Here is a 24738-nt window from a genome sequence, read left to right as displayed (position 1 = left end):
TTCCCACGTGTTTTTTTTTTTTTTTTTTTTTTTTTTTTTTGGAGAGGTTTTCGCTGTAGGGCTCGCGCACTCGCCAGACAGAGACATAGAGACAGAAAGCGAGAAATCACCCCCCCAGAGGGGATGGTCACGCCACAATCCCTTCTCCTCCATTCTCCTCTCGGGATCTGGGCACACACGCACACGTGCCCGGCGTGAGTTTTAAGCCACTGGGTTCGGGACGCGAACCGCGGTCGACTACGTGGGAGTCCAGCGACATAGCCATTACACTAACTGCTGGTAACCAATTAGTTGGCCTTCAAATATGATTGCTTCCAGGCTAGTTTCTTTGCTTGTTACTGTATTATATTTTGACACATTTATATAGCACATTTCACTGATGTACCACTGGTAAAGAGAAAGTTCAATACATGTCAAAATATAGCTATGTGTCATTATACTTATTATAAATCATAAATGTGGACTTAAAGAAAGTCAAATATTTAGAAGCAAATAAAAGACAGGAGGAACACTAGGAATTCAGATGTTGATATAACTAACAGTTCGTCTGTAGGTGACTGTGAAGAGACTGGCCAAGTGGAGCAGAGATCCTGTGGGAGGATGTGGTGAGGAATACTGTTCAGTTTTCAGCAGGTTACAATGGAGACAGCGTGCAGCGGGGCTTGGATTCTGAATGGAGCATGCAGAGCTCGTGCTCTGGGCATCAGCAGCTATGCTGGATTCTTGAGTGGAAGCGTGGGAAAGGAAAGTAGTTCAAAAATATGGGTAATATGCTCTCCGTGTTAGGAAGGAACGGGAAGTCACAGTATAAGAAAAAGTAGAGGTTGTTTTTAGAAACAAGTCTCCTCTGAAGTTGACAAGGAGGACTGTAGGAAGATAGTAGTAATAATAATGAACATTTATGCATCACTATGTGCCAGGCAGTGTTCTAAGTGCTATAGGTATCGTCACTCATTTATCCTTACAAAGAGTCTATGAAATAAAACTATTGTTATCATAATCCTCGTCATCCAGATGAGAAAGCTAAGACATGTCAAAGTCATTGGCATAGGTCACACAGACAAGATATACAATATTCAGTGTGTGGCCACTGAATAGTCACATTCTAATGGCCATTAATAATGTATTTTAAATGATTATTTGATGAGCATATCTGATATCATCTATTGGGTTGTCATAAAAGTCATGATGCATTTTTGCATAGAAAAAATATAACTTTTCTGACAACCCAATACCTGCATAAGTCAGATCTTGAGCAGATTGTTCTCAGAAATAGCAAACACAACAGGGATGTATTCCTGGGTGGAAAGACATGGTTGACAATCTGGTCTCAGTATTGGATATATGGATATATGTGCTCTTTTGTGCCCTAAATACATGTGTCCTAAAACCATCTCAAGTCTTAAGGCTATATTTATATATTGATAAAAACAAAATCAAACTAGGTATATGGATTACATCATCATTGTCTTATTTATAAACATTATAAAATCCTTTCCCCACACATGACATATCATATATGTGCTTTCTCCCCCAACAGGGGCTCAAGATCTGGATCGCATTCGACTCTCTACCTACAGAACAGCATGCAAGCTTAGGTTTGTTCAGAAGAAATGCAATCGTAAGTATGCCAGCTGTTTGGACTAATTGCTTTGATAAATCTCATATTTTAGATTTGTTACTAAGTTTATAAAAACTAGGATTTTCTACAAGGATTGGTAAAATAAGTTTACACAACAATCAAAAGTACATTATGATACACTAGTGGTATACACACTGTTTGTAAGTAATTCTGAAGTCTGAGTTACTCTTCACTACTAAAGTATTGATATGAGGGCCAGCAGATGGTATAGTGGTTACATTGCTAGACTCCCACATGGCCAGTTGCTGTTCAAGTCCCAGACCCAATGACCTGAAAATCACACTGGGTGTGTGTGCATGCGTGTCTAAGATCCTGGGAGAAGAATAAAAGAGAAGCAATTGTGGCATGGCCATCACTCCTGGGGGGAGTGATTTCTCACTTTTCTTCTCACTGTCTCTGTCTCTCTGGTGAGTGCACCCACCCTAAGGCAAAAACCTCTAAAAATAAGTTAAAGTATTGAAGTGGATGAGCCTCGAGATGTCGATATGAAGGTACTTTAAAAAGTTTATAGAAAAATAGAATTAAAATACAAGTTTATTTTGGTACAAAACAGTTCAAAGTTCATGAATAGTTTTTGCATATTATGCATTTTCCTTGAACTTTTTGAAGACTTGGAATAGTTTCATCTGGGTGGATGTTCTTTTTTTTTCCTCTAACTTTGGTACTGTATATGCAGATCCATCAAAATGGTTCCCAAGAACCTTATAAACTGTCACATAGTAAAGTCTCCTTTTAAATGCATTTCCTTTATAAGTTTACAAGCTTGTGGAATGCATATAAATTGCTCTCTGAAAATGCCCTACTAGCCCTTTATATGAGAACATTAACACATTTTTCTATATCAAACCAGTGTAAGCGTAGAGATAATGCTTAAAAGAAATTGCTTCAGCTTTTTTTCAAACTTTAAAATGTAACCATCAGGCTGGATCACTAATAAAAAATGTGGTTTTACATTTCTGCTGGGTCAACACTTCAATCATATGACCACATTTGCTTTCTCTTAGAAAATATTGCTTTATAGTTCATCTGTATAAACATTTTTTTCTTGATAATTGGCTGCTGTTAAAAATTTTAAAGTGTTCTCACTTTTCTAATTAGTGCTGGATGAATTATTAAAAAGGAAAACCATAATGTTCTCTTGAGTATGTACCAACAGTTCTTGAATAACTGGCATGGAAATGGAACTCTTGGGGAGTGAAGAAATCAGTCATCCCACACATCTACCTACCCAGAGTCTCCAGCAGACGTTTCCCAGAGTCCTGGGCCAGCACCCCAACCCCAGGTGTCTAGGCTCCCGGCTAATCCTGCCTATGCCAATGGGCAGTGTGTGTTTATTCCTCAAGTTGTTCTACAGCTTATTTTCCAGGCCCAGTGGCTAAAACTGGGGCTAAAATTCAGGGCAGGAAAAGAAATGAGAAAAAATACAAGTTGGTCAAACATCAAATATGTATTTTGACTCCTCACAGGAAGCAAAACCAGTCCACAAGAACAGTGATTAAAAAGCACTTCAAGAATTTATGGCTGTATTGTAGTCCTGAATATTGATGTGTCAATAAAACATCCTTCCAGTACTGGTATTAAGGGTCCAGGAAAATGGACTCATGCAGAAAAGCTCCACCATCTCTATCAACCCCATTATCTACATTAAAAAAATATAAGGAGTAATCTCCAAAGAAAAGTAATAGAATTCTTTCATATTCTTATCCCAAGGGCTCTTAAAATTGAGGGAAGAGTAAAGAGTAGAGGTGAGAGTTTTGTTCCTTTAAGAGCTTTGCCAAGCATGGCCTCCCTTAGGCTCCTTTCAGTAGAGCTAAGGATTTCCAAAAAGACTACAAAATGGTAGGATAGAAAAAATCACGAAGGAGGAAAGGAAGGGAGGAAGAAGGGAAGGAATGAAGAAAGAGAAGGAGGGTGGAAAGACAGAAGAAGGACAGGAAAAAGGAAAGAATGAGAAAACAATCTCACAGTAATTTAGTAACCTTGCTGCCAACATTATAAAGCATACACACAATACTGTCCCCGAGTGGTGTGCTCCAGCAACCCACTGGCCTTATTTCATTCCTCCTGCTCTCTGAGAAAGACCATTTCCTCATCCTGTGCATCTCCTATTCCTTTACCTGTTCGTTACTGGTCCTCATCCTCATCTGAGATCCAAAACTGTATCTCAGTCATACTGACCTTCTTGAAAAACAGCAAGTAAGAACAGGGGATGAGAATTCATTGATGACTGAAAATAGAGCCTACTTTCCTGTCTGGTGACCCCTCAATGGGGTAGTCAGTACTTATACTTACTTAATTCAGTAAGTATAATATATATGAGATCCTAGCATATGTCTGGCACTGTGTTATGTACCAAGGTTAGAGTTCTAGTAAACAAATTGCAAAACTGCTCAAAAGTTATTTGAATAGATGGACTTTAAAACATATATTGGGACCAGCAGATGGTGTAATGGTTACATCACTGAACTCCCACATAGTCAACTACAGTTCAAGTCTTGGATCCAGCGACTTAAAACTCATGCTGGGCATGTGTGCATGTGTGCTCAAAATTCTGAGAGAATGGAGGAGAAGGGATTGTAGCACAGCCATCCTCCCTGGGGGAGGCGGTGATTTCTCACTTTCTTTCTCTATGTTTCTCTCTGTCTCTCCAGTGAGCGCATGCACCCTATAGCAAAATCTCTCCAGAAAAAAAAATTATGTGTGTGTGTGTATATATATATATATATATATATATACACACACACACACACACACACATACATTTGTGTAGAGGTGTGATGATAGGAATATGTACCAAGTGTGTGGGAGACCTAGGAGGCAGCACCCTGACTGGAAGAGGGGGCCACTGGGAGAGCTTTCCTAGAAGAAGAGTCATCTGTGCTGTGACTCAAAACCCAATAGACATTGAGCAGAGAAGTCTTATTTGCTTTCTAATGTACCTTATAAAATTTATAGACTTTTAAGACGAGAATCAGTATCTCATTCTACATAAACTAGATAAAATTAAGACTCAAGGAAGAAGCATATTTTGAATGTTCTGCTAAATTAAACTTCTTTTTAACATTGTTTCTACCATAATCAGAAGTGTTAAGCAGAAGTACTATATGCATACATATCAATTTGGGGAGAGGGGCAACAAACTTAGATGATAACAAAAACCCATTATAGTATTTACTTCATAGAAATCAATGTATATTAACTGAGAACAAGATTGTTTAGTTTTAGGTCTAGACCTATTTACAGGTAAAATTTATTTTATATAGTAACAAAACCAAATTTTAAAACTATATAATGGGTTAAGACTATGAAAACTGGCACTTGAAAGGTCATCACCTAGAAAAAATAAATATTGTCTGGATACAGCATGGAATATATGAGTTTTAGTTAATTCCCCATGACCCTTGCCCACTCTGTTTATGGCTTCCCATATCCAGTGGAGGATCCTCACCTAATAGTCACATTCATTCCTTTGATGCAATTCCTGATGGATGCTAAAAATAACCAGTTCTTAGTGTTCTAAAATTTTTCTAAAATGGGAAGCCAGAAAAATGTGCCCTTCAACTAAATGTGGCCCAGCAGCTATTTTTGTATAAACTGTAAACTAAGAAAAGTTTTTATAGATGGATCTTTGTAATTGATTTGATCATAGAGAACGTTCACTTATAATCCCAATTAAGCAAAATTTTATCTTCCAAAAAAATAATCCATTCATCTTGGTAGACCAACATTTTTAAAAAGTGTACTCTGGTCATCCAATGAGGTGCTGGTTAAGGCAGCTGGATCCCACATGGACAATAGCACAGTTCAAGTCCTGGACCTAGTGACTTGAGAAACACATCTGGCATATGTCAGGCATGCCCAAAATCCCAGAATGGTGGAGAAATTGAGAAGGGATTGCTGGGCATGACCTTGCACCATGGGGTGGGGGTGGGGGAGAGGCAGATGCTTTTTCCCTGCCCCTCTCTCTTTATCTTGCTGCCTCTCTGTCTCTGTCTCTCTCTCTGGCAAGTGCAGACACCCTCTAGCTAAAAACTAACATACTCAATTATTAGACATTTAATTTCATCTATAGCAATGTTGTGGAAATTCTTTTTCTCTCTTTTTATTTATGCAGCTGCATGACATCCTTGATTATCTCTTGGTTCACAAGAGATCATGTATCAATGCCTGCCATAAGAATTGCAAGAAGGCCATCCTTTATTTATTTATTTATTTATTTTTAGATTAAAAAACTTCTCAATACTTTAATTTTCTCCATAGGATCAGTTTTTCAAATTGATTCTTCCTCTTGTCATTCATCATTGAACTTTGTCATGCCCTTCCCTTCCATAACATAACTAGTCATTCCCCCAATAGAATGAAGGAATGAATGTCTCTACAAATAAAGGACACTATATTGTTATTTTATATTCTAGGAGGAACAGGACAGAATGGAGAATACAAGTAATATTCCAAGTACTCCTTTCTAATTAATAGATTTCTCTTTAACTTACAGATTTTTTTTATGATTTCTTATTTACATTTGATCCTTACACATCTCTGCAGCACATAATATGTTTTTCAAGGTATGTATGCAGCATGTGACAATCAAATCAAGGATATAATCACATAGGTCATTGTCAACAGAGAACTATACAGTCTAGCATCAAGTGTTTCTGCCCCAAGCCCCTCCCACTCCCCTACTAGCCACTCCCCTCTCATAGTTTATGGTATCTATGCTTGTCCTATGATAATATCTCTTCCAGATTTTTTAGTAACTCCTCTATAAAAGTAAATAACCCATAAATTATTTATAAGCATGTGCAAAATGGCATCTCAGCCTTTATTTTAAACAAATAACTGTCTTCTCTTAGAACATTATTTCCCCAGTCAGCATTGACATGTGGTTAATGCTCCAAATATCTATACTGTTACCAAATCTATTTTTCAGAAATTTCTTTAGAGTAAATGAAATTCTGCCTCAAGTTGACAAACAGCAAAAGGTGACGAGAGAAACATATCAGAAATATCGAATTGCCTGTTTAATAGCGGGAACAAAACTCAAGAGCCACAACTAACATTGCACTTCTTTGTAGTCCTGCTAGTTAAAGCCTGAATTTTCCTCTGGTCAGTCAACTAAAATGCAATTAAAATTCATATGAAAGGAATACAGGTGAAAGTTCTGTAATTATAGTTGAACTGTGGGCATTTCTCAAAATATTCATCTTCCACATGACCAGCAGATGGCATAATGTTATATTGCTGGACTCCACCATGGCTGACTGTGGTTTGAGTCCCAGACCCTGCAGCTTGAAACTCACACTGAGTGCGTGTGTGTGCGTGCCTCAAATACCCAGAGGGGAATAGAGGAGAAAAGATTTCATCATGGCTGTCTCCCATGGGTGGTGATTTCTCGCCTTGTGTCTCTCTGTCTCTCCCTCTGTGTCTCTGGCAAGCTTAAATGCCCTATCGCAAAAATTGCTCTCAAAAAAAAATTGATCCTCTAGTAAATTAAATATTTTTAAAATATCTTCTATTTAAGTATAATTTAAGTGAAAGCACATACTTTTTTTCCTATTTTCATGTCTCTAAACCTCTTTTAGGATTTCCTATAAATAAATATGTGCAGTTACCTTTTACCTAAATGTGTATCACTGCAAAATTAATCCAGTTGAGTACTATTTAAAATGTAGGTCCTGAATAAGTATTTTCTGATGAGTGAATGATTATGTTCCACTAGATTCATTTTTCATCAGCCAAGTAAACAGAAGACAACTAGCTCTTTGTGGCCAAAATAGCTTTGAGATGTGTTCTTTGTAGTAAATACTAAAATACCATTCATTTTCCTTTAAGCTAGTATGTTAGTATATTCATCTTCCCTGCTTCAGTTTACTTATTTTTTTAGAGAGGTTTTTACCTTAGGCTGTATGCGCTTAACTAGAGAAAGAAAGTGAGAAATCACGCCCTAGGGAGGATGGCCACACCATAATCCCTTCACCTCCCTTCTCTTTCCAGAATCTTAGACATGCATGCACACACAACTGGCATAGGTTTTGTTTTGTTTTGTTTTGTTTTTTGAGAGGTTTTGGTATAAGGTGCATGTGCTCGCCAGAAGGACAGAGACAGAAAGCGATGGGGCGATGGCCATGTCGCAATCCCTTTTCCTCCATTCTCCTCTCAGGATCTTGGGCACGCACACACTCCCAGCATGAGTCTAAGCCACCAGATCCAGGACTTGAACGCAGTTGACTCCATGGGAGTCCAGCAATGTAGCCATTATGCCAACTGCTGGTACCACAACTCGCATGAGTTTTAAGCCACCAGGTCAAGGACTCAAATTTTGGTTGGCCATGTAAGAGTCTAGCAACATAACCACTATTTTTAAGTATACAGATGTTTAGCTGCCTATACCAATTTTCCACTGTTGCATAGTAAATTATCAAAAACTTAGCATCTCTAAACAGCACAGATTTACTATCTCACAGTTTCTGTATGTCAGAAATCCAATGTGGTGTGGTTGAATTCTCAATGCGGTGTCACACTGAACTGAAATCCAAGTGCTGGCTGAGGCCATGGTTCTCATAAGGAGTTCAGGGTCCTGTACCAAGCGCACTGGTTGTTGACAGAATTCATTCCCTCGTGGTCATAGGATTATGGTTCCCATTTCCTTGCTGACTGTCAGCTGGGGGTTATATTCAGTTCCTAGAGCTTCCCATATTCCTTGCCATATGGCCCCAGAAGTGTATTCAGGTCACCGGCGTTTGCTTCTTTTTGCGGGCCAGCTAAAGTGTGTGTCTGATTTCTCCTACTGTGGCCGGCCAGGGAAAACTCTTTACTTTTAAGGGACTAATGTATTTGTGCCAGGTTCATGCAGATACCTCCAGGTTTTAGGGTTAAGAAATTGGAGATGATAAATTCATCTTCAAGATTCCTTCACAGCGGTGATCAGGTTAGTGTTTGAGAGACGTTATGTAACACCAAGGGCCAAGAATCTTAGGACTGTTTACCACACTGCTCATGAATAGAGATATTTGTATTTTCTAGATAATGATGTATGAAATTTGGGAATAAAAATAATGTTTACGGTAAAAAATTCTGGCAGGAGAAAAAGAACCAAAAAATAAATATGTTTGAAAGAGGAGGACAGAAGGACTCTTCCTAGTCAAGGAAGTCAGAGAAAGATTCACCGTTAGCAAAGTGAGTGGCAGATGACTAAGCCTTGGAGCACAATTGTCTTTGTTTGCAGTATTGAAAATGTTTTTTGATACATATTTTTATTTCTGATGTTGAGTCATTCCAGATACTTGTTTAGAATAAAGAAAAGTGCATTGAGCTAGAATACAATGTTCCCAAAAAAGTCCCTGTGGGGAAGGTGGAGGTGGCAGCAGAACATAAACAAACCCATTGAAGAAGCCTGTGTAATGTGACAATGGAAAAACTTCCTCTTTGGACACCCTGGGCCTAGGGCAGGATTGTCTTTCCTTAATCAGAGCAAAGCTCTGGTAGATAAAAGCTGTGAATGTGAAGTCTTGATGATGAGGATATGGATTTAATGAAAACCGTGTCTTCCCTTTCATTATTTTTGTTGTTAAGATCTTAAAGATTTTGTTTTCTTGTTCATACTTTTGGTTTTGGAGAACCCTGGAAGATTTATGTCTTCGAGCTGCCGCCATTGCACAAGCTGAGAACTAAGCTGGTGCCTGGAGTCTTGTTGCTAGGCATCTGGATATAACACACAATACATTCTTCAGCTTCTGCATTATACCTGGAAGCTGTGCCAACTAAGCACTTTTACTTTCACAATTTAGGAAAGAGCATCATCTTTAAATGCCCAGTGAGTTGGGAACGAGGGATGCAAACAGAGGAATGCATTTCAAGCATCCTTACCCTCATCTAACAGGTGCCAAGGCAAGATTCAGTGGCCTTTCTCTTATGGCCTGCCAAGTTCTGTTCTTGGAAGACTGCCCAACTGGCCTAGGGCCAGTCAGCAAAGCAATGAGGGTGTCCAGAAGGTGTTCTCCTTCAGCCTGTCTCCCAGGATCTTGGGGTGCCAGCACACATTGAGAAGAAACAGAAAACAGGAGGAAAGGTTTGGGAGAACAGCTCGTCCTACCCAACCACAGCTGGGATTCTGCAGGAAGGTCATTCCTGATATCTCCTTGGTTCACTCTGCATTGAGGCATCATTAACTCTTTGTTATTAGCAATGACTCATTTATTTATTCATTGAACAAATAGGGACTGAGCACTTACTGCATGCCAAATCGTATTCTAGATCATGGCAGAAAAAGTATGAGTGAAGGGAAGCAGTCAGAAATCCTTCATGATTTGTGTATTTTCACTATAGGGTGCGTGCGCTCGCCAGACAGAGAGAGACATAGAGACAGAAAGCGAGAGAAATCACCCCCCATGTTGATTTATATATAGATATACTTCATTATGTCTCTTGGGCAATAGTGAATTTTTTTCTCCCATTATATTACTCTAGCCTGGTGGAGATGATAGAAAACGAGTGTTCAAAATTGGAAAAAAAAAAAAAAAAAAAGAGGAGCCAGCAGGTGGCATAGTGGTTCAGGTGCTGACTTCCACATGACCAACCACAGATCAAGTCACAGGTCTGGTGGCTTGAAAATCATGCCAGGCATATGTGTGTGCATGTCCAAGGTCCCAAGAGGAGTATGGAGAAGAGACTGTGATGTGGCCATCTGCCCAGGAGGACAATTTCACACTTTCTCTTTCTGTCTCTGTCTCTCTGGAGAGTGTACCTGCCCTATAATAAAAATCTCTCTCTAAACTAAACAAATAAGAGAAACTGGTGAAAACACAAACAGTGGAAGATTTGTTCTAAGAACCCTCTTAAAGGAGAGCTTGCTTCCTCGGTGAATGGTATGAAGACCCATCCAGTTACCCAAGTTACGCATCTGAGATTCCTCTTTGACCTCTTCTCCTAACCCAAATTGAGTCATGCATAAAGTCTCATCAGTTATACTTTCTAGATAGCCCTCAAATTAATTCACATAATTCTGTACTGATTGCAAATATCTGGTCCAAAACATCTGGCTTATAGTCTAAAAGAGTGGTTTCCTTCCTCTGGGAAATCCTGTGTATAATCCTTAGAACTGTGATTTTGATCAAATCTGCTTCTGGGATTAAGCAACATTAAACTACACAGTTGACCTTAAAGTAGGGAGATTGTCTAACCTAATCATATGAAGCTTTTAAAATTAAGCAGAGAATTTTCGTTAGCTAGCAGTAGAAGAGAAAGTCAGAATTTGAAGAACTAATCACATTTGGCATGCCTTTGCTGGCTGTAAGATGGAGGACGTCACATGGTCAGTTTCTAGATGTTGAGAGATGCCTCAGCTTACAGCCAGCCAGGAAATAGAGACTTCAGTCCTCCCACCACAAAGAACTGAATTTTGGTATCAAAACAGTAGACTCGGAAGTGAATTTTCAGCAAAGCTTCTAAGTAACAGCTCAACCAACACCTTTATTTGACTTTTGTAATACACTGAGCAGAGAACCCAGTCATGCAGCTATTCTTCTATTGCACTTTGCATTAATAAAAGGATATTGTTTTAGGCTTCTAAATCGTAGTTATTTGGTATACGGCAATATAAAACTAATGCACCTCTTATCTACACAATAAAGCATGGACCCGCACTCCAGAAAGAAGAATGCTAAGATGTGTGTAAGAGAAGCAGGCATTTACTTTGGTATGAACTTCAAAGAAGGACTAGAATGGATAACACCATAGGATTAGGAGGCAGGTAGAAACTGGTTTTGCAGAGCTCACAAGGTTCAGTGTGGTTTACTGCAAGCATTTTCCATCTCAAGCTTCCAAGTCCCTTGTCATCCAAGTGGAGAAAGAAAGACCTAAAGACAGGATCTGATCAGGGAGACAAAATCAAGAACAAAGAGGTTGGGAGACAGAAGTCAAAAGCCAACAGGTCAGAATAACAAGTTCAAACACTGAGAAGCCAGACAGGAGGAAATAACATGTTCAATATGAATATTTTTTACCACACAGCAAAGTTATTCACTCTCAGACCTTTAAACCTGAATTGGTTCTTGTCAGTCCTCTGCTCAAAGCCCTGCAATAGCTCTACCATTTCTCTCATGGTAGAAGCAGAGTCCTGGAAATGCCCCAGTTAACCCCTCACACAAGCACATGATCTAGCCTCGATTTTGCTCTGGCCTCATCACTGCCCTCTCTCCTACCTGGTCACTCTGCTCCAACCATACTTGGTCTCCTGGAAATATACCAAGCATGTGCCCATCATAAGGTCTTAGCACTGGCTGTTCCCTCCAGCTGAACTGATTTCCTCACCTTCTTCAAGTCTTTGCTCACTTGTCATCTTCTCAGTGCGGGCTCTACCTTGACAATCCCATTTAATATTCCAATTCCCGTCCCTCACGTCCTACTGTTTCTCTTTCTTTTTTGTGAAGTACTTACTACATTCTACATACTCTATGCTATATAATCTACCTAGTTGTTGTGTTTATTATTCACCCCCAACTCAAATGTAGGCTTTTGGGGGCAAAGTTTACTGTCTGACTTATATACGTAGCACATAATAAGTCTTCATTACATACTTCCTAAATAAATCAATGAACTTTTTCTTTTTCTTCTTTTTTTTTTTTTTTTTTTTTTTTTTTGGAGGGTTTTTCACTATAGGGTGCATGCACTCGCCAGACAGACAGAGAGAGACAGAGAGACAGAAAGCAAGAAATCACCCCCCCAGGGGGGGATGGCCACACCGCAATCCCTTCTCCTCCATTCTCCTCTTGTGATCTTGGGCATGCATGCACACGTGCGCGGCGTGAGTTTAAGCCACTGGGTCTGGGACTCAAACCGCAGTTGGCTACATGGGAGTCCAGCGACATAGCCATTATGCTAACTGCTGGTCCCAGTCAATGAACTTTTTGAGACCACCAGGGAGACGCTCTTGAACAAGCAAATGATATCAAAGACAGTATATGGTTTAATATCTATTCATTTTAAATGAATAAAATACAATAAAATACAACTGCTTAGTGTGATGTCGTCAATGTTGTATTTCAAGAAGAAAAAAGTATTTAGCTATAAAAAAATATATCTTCTAGGTTTACCTCAATGCCCAGCACCCCTAATTCTGTTCTCTTCTTGCATGATGTTAAATATTTCAACTTTGTATTTTCTCCCCATGAGGATTCTTAACCCTTGTCCCCATGTTTGTGAGGGAATGACAGCTGCGATAAGAAGCCTAGCTATTGAACTTGTGACAGGAAGGCCATACAACAAATGCCCATCGAGAAAGTCTTGTGGATCTGTGAGGTTTCACAGACACAGAAGGACCAACAAGCAGGTTGGCATTTCATTTTTCTAAGTTATTTGAGAGACTTCAGAATCTGAAATTTAAGGAAGTTGCTCTAAAACTCGATATATATATAAGTTTTCATAGAAGATGGGCAGAGGCGATAATGTTAAACTATAAAAACATAAATATCCAGACAAGTCACTTTACTATCTAAAAAGCAATAGCTATGTATTCAAACAATGTGCTTTTGAAAAGACAGTTGAATTTTTTATTATGTAAGTATAAAGTTGAGAGGCATTCATTGTCTCCACTTTACTCTTGTTTTAGATAGTTCTGTATGTCTTTACCTAAATGTGCCCAGGGCTTTTTTAAAAAGTTGTGTTGAGGGGTCAGCGGGTGGTCCGGTGGTTAAGGCACTGGACACTCCCACATGGCCAACCACAGGTCGAGTCCTGGCCCTGGTGGCTTCCTTTCTGATTTTCCCTTGCTCTAGTGAAATTAAAATAAATGCAAGAATAAATAAAATTATTTTTTTAATTGTGTTGAAATACACAAAAATAAAATTGACCATTTTAACCATTTTTAAGTGCACAAGTTAAGTGTTATTAAACACATTCTCAATGTTATTTAAGCAACATCACTATCAATTTTCAGAATTTGGTTTTTATCATCCCAAATAAAGATTTTCTATCTATCAATTTTTTAATATACAATATCCTGAAAATGTCTCAGCTATTTTTTTCTGTCTGGGGATGGCCACCAAGAGTCAACTGCATGGTTAAGTCATAGTTATGGTACTAAAAACCAAAACCAAACCAAACAAAACAAAAACAAACAAACAAAACACTTTCTTAACGGAAAACTAAAAATAAATAAATAAATAACAAAAAACATCCTGTTTGTCGATGATTTCTGTTGTAAAATAAAAGCTTTATTCTACCAAGAAAATATGATTTATATAATTCAGCAAATATATATGACTTACTCTCTATGTGCCACTACTCTGTTGGCAGAGAAGTGAACAAAAGAGAAATAAAACACCTGCCCTCATGGAGCTTGCATTCTAGCAAATAATACAATAATTTCAGTTAAGAGAGAGTGCTTTGAGAAAAATAAGTCAAGACAATAAGATTTGTGTCTTGGGACTAGCAGTTAGCATAATGGCTATGTCACTGGGCTCCCATGTAGTCAACCGTGGTTCGAGTCCCAGACCCTGTGGCTTAAACTCACTCCAGGCGCATGTGCGTGCGTGCCCAAGATCCCAGGAGGAGAATGGAGGAGAAGGGATTGCCACGTGACCATCCCCCCGGGGGGTAATTTCTCGCTTTTTGTTTCTCTGTCTCTGTCTGGTGAGTGCATGTGCCCTATAGCAAAAAACCTCTCCAAAAAAAAGATTTGTATCTTGTCACTGTTTACATGCTCCACAGGGTCTCACACACAGCATCCACTAAATCTGTGTTCATCTGCAGATGGAAGTGTTTATGGAGTAATGACTCTATATAAGACATCCTTCTGAGCATTTTAAGGAACAGGGAGATGATACAGACTCAGAACTTCACTTAAGGAGCTTGAAGATGATCATAAGAAACCTGATATGTACATAGAATATTGTTTCCAATTAGAGGAAGTTATCTGATAACTCCCCTAGCTTTTGTTCTAGCCTACACCCACTTTTTACCTTTTTTTTTTCTATTACTCAAATGTCCCAGTCCTGTTTCAGTCTTTGCTTGGTTTGATCTGTGCAATTTGTGCATTTTCAAAATGCTAGGCAATCACAACAAAGCTGAAAGTCTGGAATGTCTACCAATGTTTCTCCTTTTCTTTCTCTCTCTCTCTCTCTCTCTCTCTCTCTCTCCATATATATATATATATCTTTCTCAAGAATCAACAATGATGTATCAATGTATGTGCACAAACACTTATATTTCTGTCAATCAGATGATGCTGGCTCTTGGTGTTGTCATTTGCCTTTAAAAGAGAAAAATACTCACCTGGAGTAGCATAAGAAAAAATATATAGTCTGAGATCTTCAGATTAATTTAGTTTTTTTCTAGATAGTAATATTGCTAAGTATACAAATAAGTAATAGAATAACCTCAAGATTAGGATCTAAAGAATGTGTTCTATTTCTCAGAATACTTCCGATTTAATGACTTTCAAATGTACTGTCACTGGGTTCCCACATGGTCAACCATGGTTCAAGTCCCAGACTTGGTGGCTAGATACACTTTAAAACTTAGTTGTATAAACTGACATCTAGCCTATCCATCCCCTGAGCCAACTATTATTTCCTAAAAGGAAAAAAAATTTTACTTATAATCATAGTGGTTTATTAAAAATCAAGTATATCCATAGTATATTGAAATATATTAAATCTGGAACTATTTTAACAATTCATGGTTTGAAGACAGGAATTCTTCTTTATCTCCTTGTCTATCAGGAATTATTATAAAACTCTTTTCCCTTAGCACAATATAAGTGATTTCCCTTGAGTAAATACCAGATAAAATCATATAAAGAGCCCATCTTCTAGCTTCCAAATATTAACCAAGTGTCATAGTAAACAGAGTTGCCATCCTAAAAATCTCTGTAAAGCCTTGTCATCAAAAAAATAACTGGAATACTGAGGCAAGCACATGGAATACTAAGCCTGCTACAAAATTAATATATATGAGAGAGAGAGAGAGCCAAATGGAATCTGAACCTGTTTTGAACATGATCATAATCATCATTTTCTTTTCTTTTCATTTATTATTTGGGAAAGATTCAACAAGGTCTTGGTAGAATTTGAGTTTTAGCCTGTGTTTCCCCAGAAAGTAAACCCCAATTCAAGGCTTGCGTGGAAGCAGCTCACTAAGAAAATTAGCCCAGAACACAACTAGAGCAGGGAAGGGAAGAAAGTCAATAGACAGTGCAGGAAGTTCTAAGCAACCCTGTGAAATGCAGACCAGAGTTGTGGAGCCAGGGGACAAAAGTGGAGCTTCTGCTAGAAAAGAAGCTTGGTCTGGGCTGATCAAGGCTCACCTACAGGATTTAACACTCCATTTCTGGACTGCACATGAGTGAGTGCTAGGTAGGTTCCAGATGTTCATGCTGAGACACCAAAGATATGCAGCAATCCTGAGGCCAACTACTGTCTGTTTTCGCTGCACCTACCTGATTAAAATCTATGTCATGATGGTCGACTTTTGCAGGGGCTTAAGAAAGACACAGCCAAGAGCATTTGGAAAGATAGGCAATGGGTCTGAAACCCTGCTCACTGTGTACCTCAACTTTCAGTATTCAAGGTTCCTCATCACTATGTCAACTTCATAATTTTTTTAAAAATTACTTGACAAATAGTAATATTATATTAGTATACATGTATACACTGTTAGAATATGCATATATGTGTATATATGATACATGGATTCAAATAGACTGATTAATACATACATCCCCTCACAATGTATTTTTGCTTTTCTGTGCCAAAATTTGTCATGATTTTCCTGAGGACTCAATATTTATTGTTTCTTTGTATGAGAACATTTGAAATCTACTCCTGTAGCCATTTTGAAATGACCAATTCTTTGTTGTTAGTTATAGTCACATGTTGTGTAATAGACCACAGAATCTATTCCATTGACTTTTACAGATTTTTTTTTCTAACAAAAGATACACTTCTCATATTCTTTATACTGTATTGATGTATGGAAGGTCTCAGGCAAGAGACCCGTAAGTAGGCTGTGCTACTGATGATCCACCTTCAGGTCTCTTCATCCTAAATGTTAGCCCTAATCCCCTTGCAATTTTCTGTGCAGGAAGCTGAGCTATAGCTGTTTTCTGAATGGGTGAATGGAATGCATTTCTATTATCTATTCCACTATTTACTTTCACTGCACAAAGACAATTAATTATATATTTAAATGGTACAGGATGAGTGTGTGAAGGGCTCTGGAGCAACAAGTGGAGTACCCGAAGTAGCAGAAGGAGCTTCCTAGGGGATGTGCCTGTATTTAATACCACGAAGGATGATGGATTAAAGGGCACACTTGAAGGAGGCGGCAGACAGAGGAAAGGAACATATAAGGAACTCAGGGCATATTCTGGAATTGTAAGAAGTCCAGTATGGCTGGAACATTAATTAAACTCTTAGAAAAAAAACTGAAGAATAGTAGGAGATGAAAGATAGAGATTAGTAGATTGGAGTAGCCCAAACATTAATGTTTATGCTTAACACACCTTCGGTTTTACACAACAGGCAACGGAGAGCCGTGGCCAGAGCTGAGTCTTATATTTCTTTTTATTATTTTTATTGCCATACAATAATTGCACATATTTGGGAGTGCAATGTGATTTTCTAGCACATGAATACAATGTGTATGATTAAATCAGGGTGATTAGTATACTCATCCTTTCAACCGCTTGGGATTACTTTGTGTTGGAAATATTCAAAATCCTGTTTTGGCTATTTTGAGAAATGCAGTAAACGTTTTTTACTATAATCTCCCTACTGTATTTTATAAAACTAGATATTATTCCTCTTAACTGTAATTTTGTTTCTATTAATCAATATCCCTCTATGCTCACCTTCTTCCCCATTTTTCACAGCCTATAATAGTCATTTCTCAACTCCCTACTTCTATGAGGTCATTTTTTCAATTTTCACATGTGAGTGAGAACACGGGTATTTCCTTTTCGGCGCCTAGCTTGTTTCACTTAACATAATGCCCTCCAGGCTTGCCCATTTTACTTAAATGACAGGATTTCATCCTTTTCATTGCTAACCAGTATTCCATTGTATATGTACAATACATATTCTTTATCCTTTTGTTTGTTGATGGGCACTTAGGTTGATGCTATATCTTAGCTATTATGAGTAGGATTGCAATCAACATTGGATACAAATATTGTGAAGTCATGACTCATTTTTTCCTAGGAAAATGTGTCATCACTTTTATGACCCTCATTATATTTATAACATACTGATTTCCTTTACTTTAGAGATATACTCCTTATAATATTTCTTAGGATAAATAGACAGGGGATAAAACTGGAGATAAGTTTGGATTTATTGCCAACAAGGAGAGCACTAGAATGTAGAGAATGATAAGACTACATTAGAGAAACCTATAGAAAGTTACCCAGTGAAGTCTAAAAGCCCAATATAAAATGACTACCTATAGGAGACAAAAATACTAGCTTGCTTCTAAAGTTATAATATATATTCTGAAGAAAGTTAAACACTGACAGTAAGAAATTAGTTATCATTCAGATCTTTCTTTTCTTTTACCTTCACTTCTTTTCATTAGTCCTTGGTACAATATCTCAAAAATAATAGGCTTAATAAATGCTTGTTCAGTTGAATTCAGTTAAATTTATTTTATGGTATGACAATTATTGAGCCAACAATTATTATGCCTCATTTTGAATAACGATGCTGCTCTACAAACACAATTTCAGGGACACTGAATACTTTTATTTTCCTTTGTAACAGGCAGTAATGTACTGCCAGGGCCTTTGAGGCTTGCCATGATATTTGATTTGATTTCACACCAAAAATGTGTCATAGACCTTTCTGTGAGGATTTATCGTATCACCTTAACCAGGAAATTAAAGTGGAAATAAAATGTTATCTTTGTAAGATACGATGCTTCTCTTAAAGGATTCTCAGCAAAGAGAACTCTCTTGTTGTGGAAAACATATCTTAGAAGCAAGAAAGATGTTGAGATTGGCAGCATAACAAAAAAATTTGGTGAGCTACCCAGGTGTTGTTTGGGTTTGCATTTTAGGAAAGTATAACTCATCCTCACTAATGGAAAGCAAATGTGAAAATTGTGCTTTTACTAACTTTTTTCTTAGAGAGAGAGTTTTGCTGTAGGGCACATGTACACACTGGAGAGACAGAGAGACAGAAAGAGAAAAATCACCTCTGGGGGAATGGTCACACTACAATCCCCTCTCCTCCATTTTCTTCTCAAGATCTTGGGCACGCAGGCACATGCACCCTGCGTGAGTTTTAAGCCTCCCGGTCCAGGACTCAAACCACAGTCAATTGCATGGGATTTCAGTGAGGTAACCATTACACCGTCTGCTGGTTCTATTAACATTTTCTTTCTGAATTCCATATTTAGTTAATGTGAGCAATAACTAATATCTTCAAGCTAAGCAAACCATTTAATAGAATTCTTTATTCCTAACACTTTTTTTTCATAACAAGAGGCCTGAATAAAAGACATAAAAATAAATTGTGTGTCTGAAAAATCTCAACAACTGGCTACTTTGCACTTGGTTTTCTTCTTCTTCTTCTTCTTCTTCTTCTTCTTCTTTTTCTTCTTCTTCTTCTTCTTCTTCTTCTTCTTCTTCTTCTTTTTCTTCTTCTTCTTCTTCTTTTATTCATTTATTTATTTATTTTAGTGGTTTTTGCTATAGAGCACGTGTGCTCACCAGAAAGACAGAGAGAGACAGAGAGACAGAAAGCGAGAAATCACCCCCCAGGTGCTGCTGGTCCCGCACTTGGTTTTCTTGACCACAGTATTCCCAGGATTTTTGTGATGTCTTTTAATTAAATTCCTCTGAATTTAATGAGCATGAATGTCTTATTCTTCCCATCTCCTGTCTAATTCCACCCTTTAAAAATGCTCCATAGCATAGGACCTCTAACTTTACTATCTAAATCACCTACAGTGCAGCTTAAACCTAGGGATGCTTTGGCCATACTCAGGACCTGTGGGGTCAGATACCATAGTTTGGCTCCCTGCTCTGTAGAACACTCCAGGTTTCCATCACCAGATTCGTTGGCTACAGGTGGGGATATGAATTAGCTCTCATGGCAGTTTGAAAATGAAACTTAGCATTAAACGTCCCAAGATGCAAACTTTCAATAAAACGTAAAAATAAATAAATACAGAAATAAAGGCATTTTGCTCACTGACAAATTAGCAAAGAGTGCTCACTTATGGATTCCTGCAAGCTATCCTCCCCCTCCCCCCACACACACACACACACACACACACACTCCTCTGGTCTAGTCTGGTCCATACAAAATCTGAACACACCGTCTCCCTCTCTGTGCCTTTGATCACTGGATCCTCTTCGTGGAATGTCCTCCTGTCTTCATCTCCATTTATGTCCTTCCTTTGTGCTTCAGGAATCAACTTACACCTTCCATCTTCTCTAAACTTTTCCAGAGTTTTTACCTCATGATAGGGTCCCTGTATTTTGAGCTCCTCTAACACTTTCAAAAAAAAAAAAAAAATCTGAGCTGTGTCTGTGCGCTGTTGGTGACACAGTGCCTTGTACCGCTATTCAGTTAGACATTTAAATGTGTCTCTCCTACAGTAATTACCATCTCTCTTCTGGTCAGGCTCTCCTTTCTTGTTTAATCAGCAATAACATCAACCATAAAGCATTGTAGATTCTTAAAAAATTAGTGGTTGGATGTAATTTCTTTGAAACGATTATGGAATCTCCTTTCTCACTGTCTTTCCCAACTGTGCACGTGCAAGCGTTATGTCAATCTTTTCCTGTATGTCACTGCTGTCAGTATGTTAAGTAGTGCTGTGTTGGAATATTCTTTTTGGTCATGAGCCGAAGCTCTCTGAATCTCAACATAAACATTTTATTAAAAATTGAACTAAACTGTAATCGCAGTGGGTTTATAACATCGTATTGCCTGTTAAGAGGAAAACAAACCTGGAGCTATAGAATAAAGCTTCTGGGAAGGGACAAATATCCTTATAATTGACAGAGTAGAGCAAAGAATTAAAACAATTTGGAGGGAAAGGGAGTTTATAATCCTACCCGAATATAACAGTAACTTTTAATGCCTCTCTATTTTCTGTCAAAATTAAGAATGAAAAAATAATAGGAATACCTAAAATTTCTAGAGTGCTTTACAGTTTAAAGTGTTTTTTTCAATTTACATGTTTATCATTTCTCAGAACACCTGTCAAATAAAAAAGCTGGATGTTATTTTTTTGTCTTGGACAAATGAAGACACACTTGTATTTAAGCTGACGATCTCCAAGCTGGTTTTTTACTTTAAAAAAAAGATACATGTGTACATTGTGTATTGATTACCATGCATATCAAATCATCATGTTTTGCAACTTGAATATATACAATTTTTGTCAATTAAATACATTAAAATAAAATAAGGGAAAATGCATTGCTCTCGCATGCTCAATGCATTTACTTGCTTCATAGCTCTAGTCCCCCCAACATGTAAGTTCTGCATAACATTACCTGAAGTTAACTGTCTCTCTCTGTCTTTCTGGTGAGTGTACACACCCTATAGGGGAAAAAAAAAAAAGTTCACCAATCAGTGGTTATCAGAATCACCTGGGAAGTTTTGTCAACCTCCTTTCCCACTATTTTAAATATTGGAATCAGGAAGTGTTCACATCTTGGTTTGAGAATTTTGAGGAGTACTTGAAGTGCTTTAGAGAAAGAATATCATGCTTAGAGTCAGTGACCTGGACCCAGACTCTATAATGAGGTTCAGGAAAGGCTGAACATGTACAAAACCATGAAATAGACTAAATCCTGAAATTGATTTTTTTCCATATTCTTACCCTTTTTGCATTTTCTTTCCATATTTTACCCATTTCACTTTTAATAGTGTTTATAACATCAATCCTTTATCTCTAGGTATGCTGGGTTTGTCATTTTAGCATTTTTTTCCCAGGAATACTTTTATTTAAGTTATCTCTAATTGTGGACTAAGGACTCTACTCCTATTAAAATAGTATAAGACACCGACAGATGAGAGGCATTTCTTAAGATCAATAAACTCCTCTCTTTCTTTAACTCTCCTTCCCACCCACAATCTATCACTTTTCTACATGAGATTGCCTGGATTTATAGCAAATGATTGAAGCTTGGTTTATTTCCATTTATTAGTAAAAAATAAAATCATAATATTATTAATTAATGTCTAAAACCAACACTCTAAGATATCTTGAGATAGGTCAACTCAATGATACAGCAGTAATGCTGGGTCCACGTGGAAGAGTGTGAGTTTGGTTCCCTGGTCGGCCTTCCCATGCCAGGCTCAGCCACCCATGATCCTGGCTGGCTAAGAAAGCTGGTGGCAGGGGACGGAAGGAGAGGGGGCCAGGGGACTGCAGTATGAGACCCTGTTAAAGGTGCTTGTCTCTTTTTCTATGTCTTTCTATTTCTTGGAAATAAATGAACTTTAAAAATTCTATGCAATATTGCATATTAGTTTAAGAATACGCTTTGTTTTTTTTTTTTGATATGGTTAATGTTAACTAAGGAATTTCATTATGCAAACCATGGTCTTACCCAGCGTACGAATATAATATATATGCAGTAGTATAGATGAGGGAGACCCTCTTCCTATCACCTGTACCTAGCAGCAGGTGCTCTGTCATGAACAGTTAAAGCTTGACAGCTATTAAGTAAAATATGCACAGTGCCATCTAGTGGTTTATAAATACTATTACACAAACTAAATGAATACCCTCCTTGTCTAAAATGATTTAATAGCACGACAATAAGTAACATATTTACACAACTGTCAGACTTTTAAAAGACTTAATAAATTCTTAATAAATGTCAATTTAGCATTTTTCAATGTCTCTACTTAAATAAGCAAAAGACTTATTCTCTATAATAATAATACATATTGAATGCTTATGCACTAAGCGTTATGTGAAGTGATTTTTGTGGATTACCTCATTTGTCACCCGAAATAACCCTGTAATGAAGAAGTTACTAATGTCCTCATTCTACAGATGAGAAAACTAACACGGAAGTCAATGACTTGCCCAAGGTCCTGTGGGTAGCCAGTAGGGGGAACCAGTCAGAACCCAGGCACTGTTCAGGATCCTGCACCCTCTGTGCTGTGATTTCACCTTCCACTGCCCCAGCAGCTTGGAAAACATGCCAGGCACATATGCATGCATGTCCCAAATCCTGACAGGATGGAGAAACAGAGAAGGGATTGCAGTATAATTATACCCCACTGGACGATGCTTTTTCCTCCCTTTCTGTCTCTCTCTGGCCAGCACATGCTTTGGCAAATAAATAAATAGGCTTTAAAGAAAGTTTACATGAAACTTTTATCAAAGGGGGCCTTTCTCACTTTCCTAGGTTCCCACTTATCCATATCATAAGGTTAACATGAGCCTACCAATTCAGAATTTGTGACAACTAAATTGAATAAGTATCTGATTTTGTGGCTGAAATGTGCTTTTGTTTTTATATCATCCACATGACATATTATCAAAATCATGTTGATTGGTTTATTGGATAAGGGAAACTGAGCTAAAACTTAGTTTCAGACTCAAAGATGTGATCAGCATTTGCAAATACATTTTCTCTTTTAGCCCCACTGCAACTTCCTCTATATGATACTAGTTCCCTCATTTAAAAAAATAGAAAAGAAAAAGGACTAACACCACTTACAGAAGTGAAATGACTTGCCCAGGTTTTGTTTTATTTTTAAAAGATATTTGCTACAGGATGCATGTGCTTGCCAGAGACAGAGAGAGAAAACACCCTCCAGGGGGATTAGCCATGCTGCAATCCCTTCATTCTCCTCTCGGAATTTTGGGCACACCCAGCATGAGTTTCAAGCCACCAGGTTCGAAGCTCAAACCACAGGTGATCACATGAAAGGCCAGTTCCTTACTAGCCCAGTTTTACAGTTATTAGTAGAGGTATTGAAACCTTAATCTTTGCAATGAGAAAATCTGTATCCTTTCTGCTGCGCCTTCCTTGGAAAATAAGCAGTAAAAAGCATGTGATTACACAGGGCTTTGTTTCTGCATGTACCTCCCCTCTATGCAAAAATGCCGAAAATGAACCAAAACATTAGGCTGCTGCTACTTCCCACTGCCTTCCTACCCCATCTTAATTCCTTTTTTCCCTTAAAGGCAGAAATGATATTTTAAAGCCACATTTGTAACCATGTCACTCTTCTCAAAACCTGTGTCTTTATACTCAACCTAAAGACCAAAATCCTTGTCATGGCTGCAGTGGTTCTCCAGCCCCTTCTGTGCTCCTGGTCCCACCACGACCCTATCATCATCCCACGCTGTATGTCACAGCACGTCATAAATTCAGATCATCTGTGTGTAATGTTGGGAGTCACGTTTGTGTCCCAACCAGCCTGTTAACTCCCTGTGACAGGAAGCACGTCTGTATTGTTTCCCAGTGAGTCCCTACCAGTTTTACACAGAATTGTGAAAATTAGCTTTATTTCAGTCATTTATAATGATCTACTCTGACAGCAAGAACTAGTGCTTTACTCTTCTTACACTGGAACCTTGACTGTCTAGGGAAACAAATATGGAGTATACTTAGGGAAACAAATATGGAGTATACTTTCTTCATGCCCTCCATATCATTTCTAGATATTTTACCTGGCATAATAATTAGCAAGTGTTATTTTCTGCATGGCATGCCCTGTTCTATTTGTCTTACAGGCATGATCTTATCTAATTGGCATAGTAAGGAATAGCACCTGAGGGCAGGTACTATTATCAGCCCCATTTTTCTAAGATGAAGGAACTTGACCAGTAATGTATACAGGATTCAAACCAATACCTGTATATTTTTTTAATTAGCATATTTTATTTTAATTTCTTTTATACAATCACTACACATCCCTTAGCTTATAAAGTGAATTTTCACAATGTGAATACACTTTACACCAGTCCAGTAGCGGATACTGTACACATTATCAACAGATAACAATTCATTCAATGTTCCATAAATGTCTTGCTTCTCTATTTTTCTCCTTAATGTCTTTCATGACTATACCTTATTGTCTCTTTAGAAGTCAAATGCATCCTTAGAAAACCCTCTT

At 38.0% G+C, this 24738-nt stretch overlaps 1 protein-coding gene across 28 annotated transcripts in view; it reads left to right on the top strand.

The window, feature by feature from the left end:
* DTNA (dystrobrevin alpha) overlaps positions 1 to 24738 on the top strand; it is a 418880-nt gene that overhangs the window by 272606 nt on the left and 121536 nt on the right. For all 28 annotated transcript variants that reach the window (XM_027772649.1, XM_014588626.2, XM_006150549.3 and 25 more), the window contains one exon: positions 1541 to 1621. In XM_027772649.1, coding sequence (XP_027628450.1) covers positions 1541 to 1621 — 81 coding nt within the window. The remainder of the gene's footprint in view (positions 1 to 1540; positions 1622 to 24738) is intronic.

This window comes from Tupaia chinensis, unplaced genomic scaffold, assembly GCF_000334495.1.
Source record: "Tupaia chinensis unplaced genomic scaffold, TupChi_1.0 Scaffold000290_1, whole genome shotgun sequence".
Classification (NCBI taxonomy): Eukaryota; Metazoa; Chordata; class Mammalia; order Scandentia; family Tupaiidae; genus Tupaia; species Tupaia belangeri.
The sequence above is the reverse complement of the archived record's forward strand: the minus strand, read 5'-3'. Positions and strand labels throughout refer to the sequence as shown.